Source organism: Somniosus microcephalus, chromosome 3, assembly GCF_052327205.1.
Source record: "Somniosus microcephalus isolate GS21.2 chromosome 3, FLI_Smic_1.0, whole genome shotgun sequence".
NCBI classification, from domain to species: domain Eukaryota; kingdom Metazoa; phylum Chordata; class Chondrichthyes; order Squaliformes; family Somniosidae; genus Somniosus; species Somniosus microcephalus.
The window spans coordinates 65,316,150-65,336,137 of record NC_140989.1 but is presented as its reverse complement, the minus strand read 5'-3'; the positions used below and the strand labels follow the sequence as shown (position 1 = coordinate 65,336,137).

The 19,988-nt window shown below is 42.4% G+C and overlaps 1 protein-coding gene across 7 annotated transcripts in view; it reads right to left on the bottom strand.

Moving 5' to 3' along the window:
* The window catches only part of LOC147121106 (transcriptional-regulating factor 1-like), a 279,913-nt gene that overhangs the window by 98,966 nt on the left and 160,959 nt on the right, over positions 1-19,988 (bottom strand). For 6 of the 7 annotated variants that reach the window (XM_085980821.1, XM_085980823.1, XM_085980826.1 and 3 more), the window contains 2 exons: positions 19,767-19,886; positions 12,052-13,753 (listed from right to left, as the gene is read on the bottom strand). In XM_085980821.1, coding sequence (XP_085836947.1) covers positions 12,052-13,464 — 1,413 coding nt within the window. In that variant the 5' untranslated portion in view covers positions 13,465-13,753; positions 19,767-19,886. The remainder of the gene's footprint in view (positions 1-12,051; positions 13,754-19,766; positions 19,887-19,988) is intronic. The other variant, XM_085980824.1, reaches the window with a different exon arrangement.

The window sequence follows — 19,988 nt, the reverse complement described above, 5'->3', positions numbered from 1 at the left end:
GATTACAAAGGTTATAAGCACAACACACTCCCAACATATTGCACTCAGTTTTTCATTCCTTTCAATGAGTTGAACTACAGTAAATTTAACAACACAGGGCAGGTTTGGAAGCAAAATGGGTCTAATCCATACCACAGAGGCAGAGTTTACTTAACTAGCTAGAAGCCTTTCCATTTTTACACTAAGATTGACCCGATCATATCTGTCTGATATGATCGCATACATTTTTATATTTCTGGCATTCAATTAGGTGAAAGAAAACACCTTTTAGAACTAGTTTCCAGTCAAAAACCTTGGGCGTTGTTCATACCTCCAAGAGAATGGTGGGATGCAGGAGGAAAACAGGTAAAGAAAAGGGCTTTAATACAGAGAAAAATGTTTTGGATACATGAAGCTAGATTTGATAACTTGAGATAATAAGGTGCACGGCATTTTAGGGATGAGGGAACAAATAAACATTGCCTACCCTGGAGCAGCCCCTATAGACTAGCTGTGAAATACATTGACAACAGTCATAGAAACTGATACCCAGATCATTCCTTTCAGCCTGGGTGGTGGTGGGGGGGGGAAGGAATAAGTAAAGTGATTTAGGAAAAGACAGTAGATGAAAGTGGAAAAGGTGGGTGGGGGGCAACTCAAGCGATGTTAATTTCTCCGTGATTTGAAAAAAAAAACTAAAATCCATTCTAAAGTTATTACTTTACTGTTACTTTAGCCTGTATCTTAGTTGACAGAACTCCAGAACATGAGCAAGGGCTATTAAAGAGAAATATGTTTCTATTTATTAGAAACTGAGACAACATAGGTTCCAGTTCTGGGGTGAAGTATCCAACAGAACAACCAAATTCTTACAGAACTGTTCTTCACTGGTCGATGTTATATTACTACTAACAAAATAAATGTCAAAACCCACCATTTATAACATCACCAGTATTTTTGTTTCGTAAAGAAGAAAATGGAGGAAAGGTGAGTGCAAGTCTGCCAATTCAAGGTTATCATAAAAATTTAAATTGGAAATCTGAATAATTACAACCATTTGAGAAAATTACTTTTTAAAAAAACTTTTACATTCAAATTGTAGGTGAAATGTTATGCTCCAGCTGATTATTAGTGCCAGGTAATATACTTAAAAAAAAAAATACAAGCTGAATAATTTAATGTGCTGCATTCAACAACCAATCCAGTAACGAATATAATTTGAGATACTGGAGGGATTTGCTCACTTCTTTGCCAGAACAAATGGCTGTGCAGACATGGTGCCGAACCATAATGCACTCTCACATTAAGGTGACACGAGTCAGTACGTTAATTGCAAAGCCCCTCTTCTTCCTCTCTACTGCTTAGGATGCACCAAGTGAATGCTGAATTGTAAATTTCCAACTTGCACCTTTGTGATCAACATTAAAGAGAGAATTTGAAGATCCATTCAGGCCTTCTCACTTCCTTTGGGTGGCTCTGTTGCATGTGTCACCTGTTTCCCAACTACAGCCTGTGTATAACTGCTGTAGACAGAGAACATATCCTTGATATCACTGCTAATGTTTCCAGATCAGGCAGCTTCAATTTGATTTTGAAAAAGATCCAGTGTAAACTTCAGCAATTTACAAAAAACTCTATATCTAGGTTCCGAACAACTGTATTACTGAATTGCCTAATGCAGCTTGTTTGGAACCAAGGTCTAGGAAAATGCTTGTCTCCATTGTGCTTTAGTGTTTTCAGTAACAATCAGCCTACTGACATATTCTGACACACTACCCAAGTTTAAGTTCTTTGATAGGCTCCCGTCTCCGACACTCTCAGCTAATGCTAATCCACAACTGAGTGCTGCCAAGTGCAAGACATAGAAAGGGGAGTTAACCTGCACGAGATTTCCTTCCTCCACTACCTGTGCCCCTTCTTTGCACTTCCAATGATTTTTTTTTGATATGCATCTGTGTGGAGAAATGACAGGGATAGACTTATGGCACATTCTCAGCTGGATTACTGAAGGCAATGTCCAGTATAGGACTTGGATATCTGAAATGCTCGGACTCTCAGGATCTGCTCACAATGGGTACAAATACATCCTTTGAGGTAGAAAGCTTGTGCAGCAAACCCATTTCTATACATATTCTAACAAAGACCTTAAACATTGCAGGGACATTTGCTACTATTTATAACATAATACCCAGTTATTTACTGTTACAATTTCAGGAATATCAGTGGTATAAATAATGAACTGAGGCTCCAGTGCCAGAATTATAATCACCCTCCACACACGTCTAGCACAAATGAAAATGCAGAAGTAAAAGAGGGGAGTGGGGGTGTGGTGGTAAGAAAGGCAGATGCAAAGTAGGAAAGACAACAAAACAGCAAGAAGCTAAGACATGGATAAAATTAGCACTTGAGAAACAGAAAAGGGAGGGACAGGATGCAAGAACGATAGATAAGATACTGCAAGGCCAGAGGTCTCATTTCTCCTCATGAACTCTCATTTATTACCGCAATCATTTAACATGTGATAAAAGCATGTTATTGCGTGCCATGAAGCTCGTTATTTTAGGAGTTAATAATTACTTGGTGCTATTCAGGATTGGCCCAACTTTTATGGAATTTATTGGCTGCTGAAACAACTTTTACATGGAACAGTCTGTTTTTGCAATGTTCAAATAAAGAGAGAATATTTGAATTTATTTTCACTCTAGTGTTAATAACTTTCTCCTTTCTCAAGGTTTCTCCACATCATGCAAGATTCCCCAATCAACAGGGTTAGCAGGGAACTTCTGCCTATTTACTTTTAAACCCAACCACAAGAAAGAGCAAGATGGTGCCACAAGCTGATTTAAAGCAATATTTCCCCTCCGAAGCAGCTTATGATGTACAAAATCGCAGCAGAGATTCCACATTGTTGCGTTCGGAGGGTGGCATGCCTCCAGTTCCATGAAGTTTCATGTCTGACTAATTTGATTGAATTTTTTGAGGGGGTGACTAGGTGTGTGGATGAGGGTAACGCAGTGGATGTGGTATACATGGATTTCAGTAAGGCCTTCGATAAAGTCCCGCACAGGAGACTGGTCAAGAAGGTAAGAGCCCATGGAATCCAGGGTGCCTTGGCACATTGGATACAAAACTGGCTTAGTGGCAGAAGGCAGAGGGTGATGGTCGAAGGTTGTTTTTGTGACTGGAAACCTGTGGCCAGTGGGGTACCACAGGGATCGGTGCTGGGTCCCTTGCTGTTTGTGGTCTACATTAATGACTTGGATATGAATGTAAAGGGTATGATCAGTAAATTCGCGGATGATACTAAAATTGGTAGGGTGGTAAATAGCGAGGAGGGTAGCCTCAGTCTGCAGAACGATATAGATGGGTTGGTCAGATGGGCGGAACAGTGGCAAATGGAATTTAACCCGGAAAAGTGCGAGGTGATGCACTTTGGGGGGTCTAACAAGGCAAGGGAATACACAATGAAGGGAAAGACCCTAGGCAAGACGGAGGGTCAGAGGGATCTGGGTGTGCAGGTACACAGATCCCTGAAGGCGGCGGAACAGGTGGATAAGGTGGTAAAAAAGGCATATGGGATACTTGCCTTCATTAGCCGAGGCATTGAATATAAGAGCAAGGAGGTTATGATGGAGCTGTATAAAACACTGGTTAGGCCACAGCTGGAATACTGTGTGCAGTTCTGGTCGCCACACTACAGGAAAGATGTGATCGCGTTAGAGAGGGTGCAGAGGAGGTTCACCAGGATGTTACCAGGGCTGGAGCGCTTCAGCTATGAAGAGAGACTGGGCAGATTGGGTTTGTTTTCCTTGGAGCAGAGGAGGCTGAGGGGGGACATGATTGAGGTGTACAAAATTGTGAGGGGCATAGATAGGATGGATGCTGAGGAGCTTTTCCCCTTAGTAGAGGGGTCAATAACTAGGGGGCATAGATTCAAGGTAAAGGGCGGGAGGTTTAGAGGGGATTTGAGAAAGAACTTTTTCACCCAGAGGGTGGTTGGAGTCTGGAACTCACTGCCTGAAAGGGTTGTGGAGGCAGAAACCCTCACAACATTTAAGAAGCATTTGGATGAGCATTTGAAATGCCATAGCATACAAGGCTACGGGCCAAATGCTGGAATATGGGATTAGATTAGACAGGGCTTGATGGCCGGCATGGACACGATGGGCCGAAGGGCCTCTATCCGTGCTGTATTACTCTATGACTCTATGACTCTATGACTCTATGACTCTCTAAGTGGTGAGAAGGGGTTTCTTCCTGCACAATTTCCCCAAATGGTCAATTGGTATCCTGGGCTGACTTTAGAAAACAGTAAGTTCAAGAAAAATGCTTCTCTGAAGACTAAAAGAAGAATGATGACAGCAGCCACCTTGCATTTATATAGCACTTTTAATATAGTAAAATGTCCCCCGGTGTTCTAGAGGGAAAGCTATTAAAAGGTATAAAAGGAATGGACACCATGCCAAGATCAGAGAGTTAGGAGAGGTAACTCAAAGCTTAGTTGGAAAAAAAAGTGTGTTTTAAGAAGGCTTTTAAACCCTGAAGAGAAGGCAAAATAGTTCTGAGAAGAGGGTTCCAGAAAGCAAGCTGAGACAACTGAAGGTTCTGCCACCAATGGTGCAAGGAAGGGAAGGGGGTGGATGAAAGGTCAAAGTTGGAAGGCACAAAGATTTATTGAAAAAGAGGAAAAAAGAAAACCATAAAGAAAGTTGACTTACAATGTGAAACAAAAACCTGGGAACATGTCACTTATACACTGTCCAACTTGGAAAATGATGCAAAAGAAACACTAAACACAACGGCACCACTTCCATCAATACTACACCATACCAAGGTGATGTCTGTGTTTTACTGAAATGTGAGAATTTCCTAGTTTTTGTCAGAAAAAATGAAACCCAGTTACTTATAAGAACATAAGAAGTAGGAGCAGGAGTAGGCCATACGGCCCCTCGGGCCTGCTCCGCCATTCAATAGGATCATGGCTGATCCGAACTTAGACTCACGTCCACTTCCCTGCCCTCTCCCCGTAACCCCTTATTCCCTAGGAAACTGTCGATCTCCGTTTTAAATTTATTTAATGTTGCAGCTTCCACAGCTCTCTGAGGTAGCAAATTCCATAGATTTACCACTCTCTGAGTGAAGAAGTTTCTCCTCATCTCAGTTTTGAAAGGGCAGCCCCTTATTCTAAGATTGTGCCCCCTAGTTCTAGTCTCACCCATCAGTGGAAACATCCTCACCGCATCCACCCGATCAAGCCCCCTCACAATCTTATATGTTTCGATAAGATCGCCTCTCATTCTTCTGAATTCCAATGAGTAGAGGCCCAACCTACTCAACATTTCCTCATAAGTCAACCCCCTCATCTTCGGAATCAACCGAGTGAACCTTCTCTGAACTGCCTCGAGAGCAAGTATATCTTTTCTTAAATATGGAAACCAAAACTGTACGCAGTATTCCAGGTGTGGCCTCACCAGTACCCTGTATAACTGCAGCAAGACTTCCCTGCGTTTATACTCCATCTCCCTTGCAATAAAAGCCAAGATTACATTGGCCTTCCTGATCACCTGCTGTACCTGCATACTAACCTTCTGTGTTTCATGCACCAGGACCCCCAGATCCCTTTGTACTGTAACACTTTGCAGTTTCTCTCCATTTAGATAATAACTTGCTCTTTGATTTTTTCTGCCAAAGTGCACAACCTCACACTTTCCAACATTATATTCCATCTGCCAAATTTTTGCCCACTCACCCAGCCTGTCTATGTCCTTTTGCAGGTTTTTTATGTCCTCTTCACTCACTGCTTTCCCTCCTATCTTTGTATCGTCGGCAAACTTGGATACGTTGCACTCGGTCCCTTCCTCCAAATCGTTAATATAGATTGTAAAGAGTTGGGGTCCCAGCACTGACCCCTGCGGAACACCACTATTTACTGATTGCCAACCAGAGAATGAACCATTTATCCCAACTCTCTGTTTTCTGTTAGATAGCCAATCTTCCACCCATGCCAGTATATTGCCCCCAATCCTGTGATTTTTTATCTTGTGCAGTAATCTTTTGTGTGGCACCTTGTCAAATGCCTTTTGGAAGTCCAAATACACCACATCCACTGGTTCCCCTTTATCCCCTGTTTGTTACGTCCTCAAAGAATTCGAGCAAATTTGTCAAACATGACTTCCCCTTCGTAAAACCATGCTGACTCTGTCCGATTAAATTATGCTTATCCAAATGTCCTGTTACTGCTTCCTTAATAATGGACTCCAACATTTTACCAACCACAGATGTTAGGCTAACTGGTCTATAGTTTCCAGCCTTTTGTCTGCCTCCCTTTTTAAATAAGGGCGTTACATTAGCAGTTTTCCAATCTGCTGGGACCTTTGGAAAATTACCACTAATGCATCCACAATCCCTACCGCTACTTCTCTCAAGACCCTAGGACGTAAGCCATCAGGTCCAGGGGATTTATCCGCCTTTAATCCCATTATCTTACCGAGTACCACCTCCTTAGTGATTTTAATCGTGTTTAGCTCCTCCCCCCCCATAGCCCCCTGTTTGTCCAGTGTTGGGATATTTTTAGTGTCCTCTACTGTAAAGACTGATACAAAATATTTGTTCAGCGTTTCTGCCATCTCCATGTTCTCCACTACTAATTTCCCGGTCTCGTCCGCTAAGGGACCAACATTCACTTTAGCCACCCTTTTTCTTTTTATGTAACTGTAGAAACTCTTGCTATCTGTTTTTATATTTTTTGCTAGTTTACTTTCATAATCTATCTTCCCTTTCTTAATTAATCTTTTAGTTATTCTTTGCTGGCTTTTAAATGCTTCCCAATCTTCTATCCTCCCACTAGATTTGGCTACTTTATATGCCCTTGTTTTCAGTCGGATACTATCCTTTATTACTTTACTTAGCCACGGATGGCTGTCTTTTCTTTTACGCCCCTTTTTCCTCAGTGGAATATATTTTTCTTGAAAGTTGTGAAATATCTCCTTGAATGTACACCACTGCTCATGTACCGTCTTACACCTTAATCTATTTTCCCAGTCCACTTTAGTCAACTCTGCTCTCATACCTTCATAGTCTCCTTTATTTAAGTTTAGTACGCTGGTTTGAGATCCAACTCTCTCACCCTCCAACTGAATTTGGAATTCAACCATGTTATGGTCACTCATTCCAAGGGGATCCTTTACTAGGACATTTTTTATTAATCCTCTCATATTACACAGGACCAGATCTAAGATTGCCTGCCCCCTGGTTGGTTCAGTTACATACTGCTCAAGGAACCCATCCCTAACACACTCTATGAACTCTTCCTCAAGGCTGCCCTGCCCAATTTGATTAGTCCAGTCAATATGAAAGTTAAAATCCCCCATGATTATAGCCGTTCCCTTATTACAAGCCCCAACTATTTCCTGATTTATACTCCGACCAACAGAGTTGCAACTGTTAGGAGGCCTATAGACTACGCCCACTAGTGACTTTTTCCCCTTATTATTCCTTATCTCCACCCAAACCGTTTCACTATCCTGATCCTTTGACCCAATATCATTTCTCACTATTGCAGTGATTCCATCCTTTATTAACATAGCCACCCCACCTCCCTTTCCTTCCTGTCTGTCCTTTCTAATTGTCAAATACCCCTGGATGTTTAGTTCCCAGTCATGATCACCTTGCAGCCATGTTTCTGTAATGGCCACCAGATCATACTCATGTGTAGTTATTTGTAACGTCAACTCGTCTATTTTGTTACGAATGCTGCGTGCATTCAGATAAAGAACTTTTAAATATGTTTTGTGACAATTTATTCCTGCTTTTACCCCCTTTACTCCTCTACTTTTATCTTTATACATTCTGTCCCTTCCTGACACACTCTGGTTTTTAATTCCCCCACTGCTACCTTGCTCTATTGCCTTCTCCACTGACATTTTTATTTTTCGCTCTCTTGAAACCTGCCCCCCCCCCACCCCGCCACTAATTAGTTTAAAGCCCTCTCTACAGCCCTAGTTATTCGATTCACCAGGATTCTAGTCCCAGCACTGGTCAAGTGAAGTCCGTCCCAACGGAACAGCTCTCTCCTGTCCCAGTACTGGTGCCAGTGTCCCAAGAAGCAAAACCCATTTCTGCCACACCAGTCTTTGAGCCACGCACTTAACTTTCTGATTTTATTTACCCTAGCCAAATTTGCTCGTGGCTCAGGTAGTAATCCAGAGGATATTACCCTTGTGGTTCTGCTTTTTAATTTGGCTTAAAGTGGCACCTTGATAGGAAACCGTTTAACAAAGTTTTTTCTTTGGTTGCGGAGAGAAGGCTCAGAAAAGCTACAAGTTGTTTTTGTTATGATGACATTAGTTACAAGTGACATGATTATGCATTTCAATGCAATCTGCAGCTTCACATTGTAAGCATATGGTAAGAGAAATGTTTGGTCAGCAGGACAAAAAAGGTCAATAATACACAGTATGGATAGTGTTTCTATAGAAAAAGTATATAGTTATGGTCATTTTAATATCTCAAAAAAGTGTGTTATAACTTGCAAGATCCCTTAGCGGCTTCCTTAAAACCAATTCTGACAGAGGTGAAGTCAAAATGTTCAGTAATAAAAGGAATAATTGACTGACAACAGCTTACAATCTAAGCAATTCTGTAAGAGGTAGCTGTGTAGAGGAGACACAAACAGAGAAGCAGCTAAAAAAGGTTTTAAAACATCATGTATATCAATATAATATTTTGTATAACAAGGACTTAATAGCAACAGTGAATTTTGAGTATAGAGATCTCCAAAGTTGTGCAAAAAAAGATCAAATGTGGGAAGCCCCACTACCAGTTTGTTGCAAATGCACCGTTGGAAGAGGTTACACCAAAGATGGTTGAATTATAAACCGGGGTGAGATGGCTGAAAAATCTGAAATGGAACAGCAAACTGCTCAAGGCCATAAGAATGTTGCTGTACAGACCATTGTAGTAGGGGGCCTTAAAGTGAGAACCATCAATGGAAAATTGTCTAAAAGTGAATTTGGTGCATTGCTTTCCAGGTGCTAGGGGTAGGGGCACAACAAGAAGAGTTCATAAGTCATGAATTTGAAGGGAGTTAAAGCAGTACTATATAAAAAAAAAAAATCAAGAGCTTAAGAAGTGAGAAATAAAAGGAATTTGAAGTCATTGGGGAATAATGTATCTGTGTTTTCTTTTATTTTGTTCTTAGGATGTGGGCAACAATGGCAAGGCCACATTCATTGCCCAGCCTTAGTTACCCTGAGAAAGTAATGGTGGGCTATCTTCTTTAACGGTTTTAATCCTTGGGACAATGGTGCTCCCATGATGGTGTTTGGTAAGGAATTCCAGGAATCTGACTCCGTGACAGTGAAGGAACAGTGTTGTATCTCCAAGTGAAGATGGTTATGACTCAGAGGGGAATTTGGAGATGGTGTTTCCACGACATAGCTGCTCTCGTCCTTCTTGGTGATAGAAGTCATGGTGGAGAGAGGAGCTGCCAAAGTAACCAAGCCAAGTTGTTGCAACACATTCTGTAGCTAATACACACTGCAGCAACAGAACACTTGTAGTGGAGCAGTAGATATGGAGTCCAGTGGCAGGGTCACCTATAAGGCAAACTGCTCCGTCCTGGATTGTGTTGAGCTTCTCGAGTGTTGTTACAGCTGCACCCACCCAAGACAGTGGTGAGTATTCAAGCACACTCCTGACTCAAGTATTATGGATTGTAGATAGGATAAAAATAGATAAATAGATGAAAAGGAGGTACTTAAAAGGTTGGTAGTGCTCAAAATGTAAGTTATCCGGTCCGGATAGGATGCATCCTAGGTTGCGGAAAGAAGTAAAGGTGGAAATAGCAGAGGCTCTGGCCACAATCTTTCAATCCTCCTTGGATTTGGGAGTGGCGTCACAGGATTGGAGGGTTGCAAATGTTAAACCCCATCTCAAAATCGAGAGTGCAATAAACCCGGTAGCTACAGGTCAGTCAGCCCAACATTGGTGCTGAGGAAACTTAGAGTTCATAATCCTGGACAAAACTGTCACTGGGAAGAAAATGAGTTAATTAATTACAGCCAACGTGCATTTGTTAAAGGCAAGTTGTGTCTGACAAACTTGATTGTGTTATTTGATGAAATAACCACGGGTTGATGAAGGTAGTTCATGTTTTGTATATGGACTTTCAAAAGGCATTTGATAAAGTGCCACATACTGTAATAGACTTGTTAGCAAAATTGAAGCCCATGCGATTAAAGGGGCAGTGGCAGCATGGATATGAAATTGGCTAAGAGACAGAAAGCAGAGTAGTGGTGAGCGGTTGTTTTTCCAGACTGGAGGGAAGTATGCAGTGGTGTCCCCCCCGGGGTTGTTATTAGGACCAGTGCTTTTTTGATTTATATTAATGACCTGGACTTGGGTTTGGGGGCATAATTTCAAAGTTTGCAGATGACACAAAACTCAAATGTAGTAAACTGTGAGGAGGATAGTACAGTAACAGACTTTAGGAGGACAGACAGACAGCAGATGAAATACAATGCAAAGAAGTGTGAAATGATGCATTTTGGGAGGAAGAATGAGGTGAGGTAATACAAATTAAATGGTACAAACTTTGAAGATGGCGGGACAAATAGATAAAGCTGTTAAAAAAGCATACGGGATCCTTGGCTTTATAATTGGAGGCATGGAGTACAAAAGCAAGTAAGTTATGCAAAACCTTTATAAATCACTGGTTAGGTCTCAGCTGAATGCTGCCTTGATGTCATGTTCAGTGACTCGCACCTTTGTGTTGAGGACGTGGAAAGAATGTGCAAGATACCAACCTCAATTAACAATTAGCCAATATGTACATCGATTGACTTTGCAGATTACTGGAAACCTTGATGAGGTAGAAGAATCTAATACAGGAAAATTGGCTGCAACCAGACAAGATGGCAAGTTTATTGCACAGTGATATCAAACTACGTGGCGAGAAGACTGATGCTATTCAAAGGCTTTGGACCAATTAAGTGCGTGGGTCAAAAAAAATGCTGATAGTTTTGAGCACACAAGTGTATGGTTATGAGCAGAATTAGAAATGTGGTGCAATTTGTATTAGAAAATTGAAAAGAACATTGAGGAGACAAGCAGGGTTCAGAATAGACCAACTAGGACAATTCAGGGTCATGGCTCATAGAATTGGCTCAATTTCCATTGGGAAAAAGACTGGAATGTGATCCAGATCTTCAAAACACAAGGGAGTAATTGATATTGTAGATTCAAGCAGGTTAACTTGGACCAAACAAGAGAACATGATTAACAAACATCGTAAGATTTAAGATAAGGAATTTGTTTCATTTTCTCCCCACCCTCCAACCACAACTCTGCACCCACCACCCCCATCCTAATAGATATCCTTTAAAAGCAGTTCGTGCTGTGTGAACTTAGTTCCATTCCTAACTGAATGAGATGGTCAAGTGCTGTGCAGAACAATAATCCTCAAATTATATGGAACCATGGAAATAGCACACAAAGTGAAGGATGAATAATGAAGATATGGAATGCAAGTCAATTTACCTCCCTTTTTTGGGAATTGAAGAAGAAAGGGAAAATCATTGCAAGATCTTTCCTCAGGAGATTAAATGAATTGAACAGCGTCTGTGATTGGGAAGCTTGTACATGGTTTGTCTAAGGAATGGGCTCAATAGGATGAACTGCATTTTCCTATTGCATGATGTCTTAAATTCCTAATCAGAACACGTTTGCCAAATGCTTGAGAACTTCTTAAAATTCAGCACAATGTTAATTCTGTATTTATGGATACATGAGTGAAGGCAGAATCATCTTATATGTACATATTCATGGATAGTTTATAATTTTGACTAATTAAAGGAACTCAAGTTTCTGAACACATAAAATCTCATTATTTTTTAGCGAAATATATAAACTTATTATAATTGTCCTTTTAATGGACAGATAACGGCATATTACAAGAACACAACTCCCTGACATTTATTCTGCAGAATAACTGAGCAACTGAAGGCTAACGAAGAATAAATTTGCAAACCTTCTATCACAAAATTTTAATTCAAACCCATCTGGGAATTTTACCTGAGACCAAGTATGATTATGAGATTGCTGTTGAGATACCTTGACAGGTGCATGAGGAATATTAGGTGGAGCTATAAGATGTCTTTGAGGTACCATAAGAGCCCCAGGATGACTCATATTACTTAGTTCCTTCCTTGTCGTTTCTTCTGTGACCTCTGAAGCAGAGGTGCTTGTATGAGGGCCAAGAGAAGCCTGAATCCTACTTTCAGCATGGAATTGTTTCTGTTGCATACCCTCTTGTTGCTGATGCAATTGATTTTGCTGGTACATATGCCTATAGTGTTGTTGGTCTTGGTAGAAATACTGAGAGGGTGCAGCCATCTGAATGTGCTGAGAAGGGTGGGATTGTTCTTGGGAGTACTGATGCTGCTGCTGCATGGCCTTGTGGTTTTGGTCTCGGTGATAAGGTGGTGGCGGTTGCATCTGCTGCTGCATAGGTAACGGACACATAACCTGCTGCGACTGATAGAACGGAGCTGAATGCATGTGGCATTGCTGCTGCTGTTGCATCTCCTGTACTGAAGGGTGTTGCGGTGACTGTTGACGTACAAAATATTGTTGCTGTGGTAGTTGCTGAATTTGCTGAGACAACACCTGTTGCGCCTGCAGCTGCTGAACATGCGACTGCGAGTGCTGCAACACCGACTGCGGCTGTGACTGCAGTTGGGCCAATTGTTGGTACTCGTAATACAACTGTTGTTGCTGCTGCTGCTGTTGGATGGCTTGCAACTGTTGCTTCGATTGTGCAATCGGAAAGGCACGATGCATTTGTTGTGTCAAAGAGTGCTGGAATCTCTGCATTGGATGTGCAGCAGCTTGTTGTTCAGCTGCAGGCTTTTGTGACAGCAGTTGTCGAAGTGCGCTGTCACGTACATTCTCAACCACGGCAGCCTGACTTGGCAAGCTCTGTGCTACATTGTTTGCTTGCTGCATTCGGAGGTTCTGATTTGTAAAAACCTGTGTGAAGGAGTCCAACTTGTGCAAGACATCACTAGTCAATTTCTGCGAGGAGGTGTCATTTGCCGGAGAAGAATATACATAGGAATATCCCTCTGCAGCATCATTCTGAGCAGTGGAGGTCCACATCATAGAGAGATTGTTAAGGTCATTCTGCATTTGAACATGATTGCCAGCATTGGAATGAGGCCAATTGTTTGGCCTAGATGGCTCAATCATAAGGCTTTTGGTAACAACTGGCATGGTTCCTGCTACTGCAGCTTCCCTTGAATCTGGAGGAAAATGAGGGGAAGTTGGAGAAGTCTGAGATGTGTCCATGCCTGTCGATCCATAGCTATGATTCATATTTCCACTCATGTTGGTCAGCGGGCTGGATTGTGGCTGTTGTGGATAGTACAGATTTTCTGTGGTGTTCACAGTATGATTTGACTTGTACAGGGGTTGGTCTCCCATCATTTATTCTTAAGGCAATTCAACGTTTAAACCACAAATTGATTGCCAGGCTCCTTACAAGATACAAAAATAACAAAAAAAGTTTTGAATCCTCAAGTTCCCTGAGAAACAATTTTTTTTAAACCACAGTGGATTTCAAATTTTAGTACAATTTTCCTTTTATTTCAAATGGTCAATGCTGGATCCTGTCCTCAAGTCAAGTTGAACCTGGATTGATGCATCACGTCTTGATTAAAATGTTTACGGCACATCTCAAAGCAGTCCATTGAGAGCAAAACATCAATCAATATATCTGTAATGAAAATGAGACAGAGGTCAGTGGTGATCTGAAGCTTAATTTTTTTTAAACATTTGAGCGCTCATTAGATGAGGGCCGTTAGCGCTGGGGAGCGGAACGTGTCATTTTTCAGGTATCCCAAATCAGGTACAGCACAGCCAGATGCAAAGTAAAGCTCCCTCTATTATGCCCCAACAACATGCCTCAGCCCTAGCCTTTTAAGAGCACCCATACTGCCCCAGTGAGCCATGTTTACTATTTCCAATACCAGCTATTCTGTGTTGACTGAGTGACAATGCTAATTAGTGCCAGTTTTGTGCTGTAGCATGCTCAGTATCAACTGGAGTGAGACTTCCTAAATTCACTTCATATAGGGCCCTTACAACCAGTACATGGGGGACACTTGCATCTCATCAATCTGAGCTGAATTTGAATCCATGTCCAAGAGGTGAAATGTCAGTGTCTAGCCAACTGAACCACATAATTCTCTTGCAAAGCTTGATTTTTTTTAAAAATCCTACACAAACTGTTATTACAGCCTAAGCCAGGCAGATCTTACTTAGAGAATTGAATGTTTTTGATACCATCATCAATTTCCCAAGTACAATGCATCTCTTTCAATTAACCATACATTTGAAATAGTTTTCACTTCTGCCTAGCGAAGCAATGCCTCGGACTTTGTGGTAGAAATAACAGTTAGGCTATCAGAGCTCACCGTTATAGAAACATAGAAGATAGGAGCAGGAGTAGGCCATTCGGCCCCTCGAGCCTGCTCCGCCATTCAATGAGATCATGGCTGATCATCCAAATTCAGTATCCTGTTCCTGCCTTCTCTCCATATCCCTTGATCCCTTTAGCCTTAAGAAATATCCAATCCCTTCTTGAATATATTTAATGAATTGGCCTCTACTGCCTTCTTTGGCAGAGAATTCCACAGGTTCACCACTCTCTGGGTGAAGAAATTCCTCCTCATCTGTCCTAAATGGCTTACCCCTTATCCTTAGACTGTGACCGCTGGTTCTGGACTCCCTGACAATCGGGAACATCCTTCCAGCATCTAGTCCTGTTAGAATTTTATAAGTTTCGATGAGATCCCCTCTCATTCTTCTAAACTCCAGAGAGCACAAGCCCAATCGACCCAATCTCTCCTCATATGTCATTCCTGCCATCCCAGATACCAGTCTGGTGAATCTTCGCTGCACTCCTTCCATGGCAAGAACGTCCTTCCTCAGATAAGGCAACCAAAACTGCACACAATACTCAAGATGTGGTCTCACCAAGGCCCTGTATAACTGCAGCAAGACATCCTTGTTCCTGTACTCAAACCCTCTCGCTATGAAGGCCAACATACCATTTGCCTTCTTAACCGCCTGCTGCACCTGCATGCTTACTTTCAGCGACTGGTGCACAAGGACACCCAGGTCTCGTTGCACTTGCCCTTCTCCCAATCTATTGCCATTTAGATAATAATCTGCCTTCCTGTTTTTGACACCAAAGTGGATAACCTCGCATTTATCCAAGTTATATTGCATCTGCCATGTTTCTGCCCAATCACCCAACCTGTCCAAATCATACTGGAGTTTCTTGGCATCCTCCTCACAGCACACACGCCCACCCAGCTTTGTGTCGTCTGCAAACTTGGGAGATATTACATCTAGTTCCCTCGTCCAGATCATTAATATATATTGGTGAATAGCTGGGGTCTAAGGACCGATCCCTGCGGAACCCCACTAGTCACTGCCTGCCACTCGGAAAAAGACCCGTTTATTCCAACTCTTTGCTTTCTGTCTGCCAACCAGTTCTCTATCCAAGTCAATACCTTGACCCCAATCCCATGTGCCTTAACTTTACACGCTAATCTCTTATGCGGGACCTTAGCGAAAGCCTTTTGAAAATCCAAATACACCACATCCACTGGTTCTCCCTTATCTATTTTACCAGTTACATCCTCAAAAAATTCCAGTACATTAGTCAAGCACGATTTACCTTTTGTAAAGCCATGTTGACTTTGTCCGATCCGGTCACTTTTTTCCAAGTGCTCTGCTATTACATCCTTTATAATGGACTCTAGCATTTTCCCCACTACCGATGTCAGGCTTACCGGTCTGTAATTCCCCGTTTTCTCTCTCCCACCCTTTTTGAACAGTGGGGTAACATTAGCTACCCGCCAATCCATGGGTACTGTTCCAGAGTCTATCGAATTTTGGAAGATGACCAGCAATGCATCTACTATTTCTAGGGCCACTTCCTTAAGTACCCTTGGATGTAGATTATCAGGCCCTGGGGATTTATCGGCCCTCAATCCCATCAATTTCCCTAACACCATTTCCCTACAAATATTGATTTCATTCAGTTCCTCCCTTTCATTAGATCCTATGTTCCCCGACATCTTTGGGAGGTTATTTGTGTCCTCCTTTGTGAAGACAGAACCAAAGTATGTATTTAATTGGTCTGCCATTTCTTTGTTCCCCATTATAAGTTCCCCTGATTCTGACTGCAAGGGACCTACGCTTGACTTCACCAATCTTTTTCTCTTCACATATCTATAAAAGCTTTTACAGTCAGTTTTTATGTTCCCTGCAAGCTTACTCTCATACTCTATTTTCCCCCCTCTTAATTAATCCCTTTGTTGGATCCTAAACTGCTCCCAATCCTCAGGTTTACTGCTTTTTCTGGCCAATTTATATGTCCTCTCCTTGGATCTTATGCTATCCCTAATTTCCCTGGTTAGCCACGGTTGAGTCACCTTTTTTGTTTTATTTTTATGCCAAACTGGGATGAACAAATTCTGTAGTTCATCCATGCGATCTTTGAATGTTTACCATTGCCCATCCACCGTCAACCCTTTGAGTGAAATTCCCCAATCAATCCTACCCAACTCACACCTCATACTATCGTAGTCTCCTTTATTTAAATTCAGGACCATAGTCTCGAGTCAACTATTTCACTCTCCATCTTAATGGGTAGTCAAAACTGCCCAACGCATTACCTGCACCCGGCTACCGACCATAGAGCACATATACCAGAAACGCTGTTTACGGAGGTCACGGTCCATCATCAAAGGCCCTACCCACCCCAGCCACAGTCTGTTCGCCCTCCTGCCATCTGGGAGACGCTACAGATGCATTCGCACCCGTACGACCAGATTTAGGAACAGCTTCTTTCCCAGGGCTGTCATCCTACTGAACTCCACAAATAAACTCTAAAGCCTGCACATCTGCCAATGCACTTTATTATGGTTATGTTTATGTTAATGTATTACAAGCCAACTGTATGTTGAAAGTTTAAATGTCTTAATCTAAATGTACACTCTCGGGAGCCGCAAGCCTACATTTCGTTGTACTGCACTTGTGCACTAACAATGACAATAAAGTTGATTATTATTATTATATTAATGAAGAATTCTATCATATTATGATTGCTCCAACCCAAGGGGCCTCGCACAAGATTGCTAATTACTCCTTTCTCATTACATAATACCCAGTCTAAGATGGCCTGATCTCTAGTTGGTTCCTCGACGGTGGCATAGTGGTTAGCACTGTTGCCTCACAGCACCAATGACCCGGGTTCGAATCTGGCCTCGGGTGACTGTCTGTGTGCAGTTTGCGCATTCTCCCTGTGTTTGCGTGGGTTTTCTCCGGGTGCTCCAGTTTCCTCCCACAGTCCAAAGATGTGCGGGTTAGGTTGATTGGCTATAATAAATTGACCCTAGGTGTTAGGGGGATTAAATACGTGGGGTTACGGGGATAGCGTGGGATATGTGTCGGTGCAGGCTCGATGGGCCGATATGGCCTCTATCTGCACTGTGGGGTTTCTGTGATTCTGTGATATTGGTCCAGGAAACCATCCCGTATACACTCCAGGAATTCCTCCTCCACAGTATTGTTACTAATTTGGTTAGCCCAATCTATATGTAGATTAAAGTCACCCATGATAACTGCTGTGCCCTTATTGCACACTTCTCTAATTTCCCGTTTAATGCCATCCCCGACCTCCGCATTACTGTTTGGAGGTCTACATACCACTCCCACTAACGTTTTCTGCCCCTTGGTATTTCTCAGTTCTACCCATACAGATTCCACATCATCAGAGCGAATATCCTTCCTTTCAATTGTGTTAATCCCCTCTTTAACCAGCAATGCTACCCCACCTCCTTTTCCTTTCTGCCTATCTTTCCTGAATATTGAATACCCCTGGATGTTGAGTTCCCAGCCTTATTAAGGAGTAAATTGGACAGCAAATTCTGGTGCCTGCACAGGCACAGTTAAATGCGGAAATCAGGAAGTTGCTGTCCAAGTTACCCTGCTCCTCCAGAAGCTTCGCTACACCGGTATCTCTCAGAGAGACTCGGCATTCACAGACATGCAACGGCGTGAAGTTGTGGTACAGGTAGACTACCCTTTATCCGGACTTCCGAAAACCGAAACCCTCTAAAAACCGAAAGTTTTTTCGGTCAGCGTAAGTCCAGCGTAAGTCGTGCGCACGACCCCCACCGACCCCCCCCCCCCCCCGCCGACCCCCGTCGGCCCCGACCCCCGCCGACTTACGGTGAGCGTCAGCGTAAGTCGTGCGCACGACCCCGACCCCCCCCCCCCCCGTGGACCCCGACCCCTGCCGACTTACGCTGAGCGTCAGCGTAAGTCGTGCGCACGACCCCCCGCCGACCCCCCCCCCCCCCCCCCCCCGCGGACCCCTGCCGACCCACCTTCCGAAATTCTCCGAAAACCGAAACATGGCTGGTCCCGAGGTTTTCGGATAAAGGATAGTCTACCTGTATTTACGCACTCGATAACCACTAAACACGAAAGAGAAACAGTTACAGCTTTTTAACGGCGGCGTCAGTATTAATTACTACCAATCAACCTCTCTGGCACTGAAAATTAACTTTTTACGAGTGTGGAGTCTCATTCCTTCAGATTTTAATTCTTGTTGGGAGATTTAAAACATTTACATAATTTTTTTTTCTTTGTCGCTTTTATCTCTCTTAATCCCATCTTTCTTTGCCTCTCTATTTGGTTTTCTGTACATTAACTATTCTAACTTACACTTCCTGGTTCAGACTTTGCATGCCTCAGTAAAGATTCTTCAATCTGATTGGTGAAGGAGATACACAGTTGCTTGCCCTGTTCACAAAGGTCCCAGATCCCCTGTAGAGGGCGCCGCGCTGTTTCTAATTTCTAATAACCAGTGCAAAAGCCCACAGAAAGTCTGTGGCCAAGTACAAGTGTAATGAATGGTTAGCACCATTCATTCACCGCTGACTTCAAAATCCGGTCAGTTAATGGCTACCTGTTACTGAAGCACGATACTGTAACGGAGAGAAGTGGCGTCAGGGTCACAAAACAAGATGCAGCATTTTGTTGTGACATCACCTTAAATACGGACTAAGGTTTTGGACGGTTCAGTTCCCTCATTTTCCCAGGGAACAACCAACCAACTGCAAACATTTTTTCCTGCAAATTAAAATTCAGCAAAGATGTTTATCTCACAGGTAGGTTTAGATAAGCTACAAATCTAGCAATCAGAAACAGCCCATTAAACACATCAAAATATTCAACAATCTATTGTGCTGCCACAGATTAAACAACCTTCTTCTCATGCTTTCCCAATCTCTGCTGCTATAGGGGGCTCCAAGAGCCATACTCCTCTGACAAGATTAATGACTATTGTGCAGCATTCCACAATAAAGTGCATTAATTGACAACTCAACCTGTTCATCTCCCTGTTTTAAGAAATTTAAATTGCCAATATTTTATCTGGTTACATTTTAACTTCAACATACTTAAAAATTCCAACAAAATAAATTTGTAGAACTTAAAACTGGTGAACATTGTATTTGTTCAACTGAAATTATATTAGTACATCAGGAACCAAACAAAAAATTGCCTGATATAGGATCCTTTACTCCTTATTCAGGAAAGCTATTCAAAATATTTTTTCCACAGAACATTAGGCAGTGCATTATTTTCTCCAATACAAAGGAATCTTCTAGAATGCATCGCTCGATGGTACCAAGCAAATTACTTACTAACTGGAGTGCCTTTCATGCCCCACTCTGCTGGCAAAGAAGATGAAAACCAGACGGATGTCCCTTAGTGCTGCGAGGATGCTGCTTGGCATTTAGCTCACAGTGAAGAGCTATCATTGCCTATAATAAAATTCAAAGAGAGGGTTTACTTTCCTGGTCTGCCATTAAGCCACACATGCACAAGTTTCAGCTCCACAAAACAGCTAAATACCACCTCAGTTG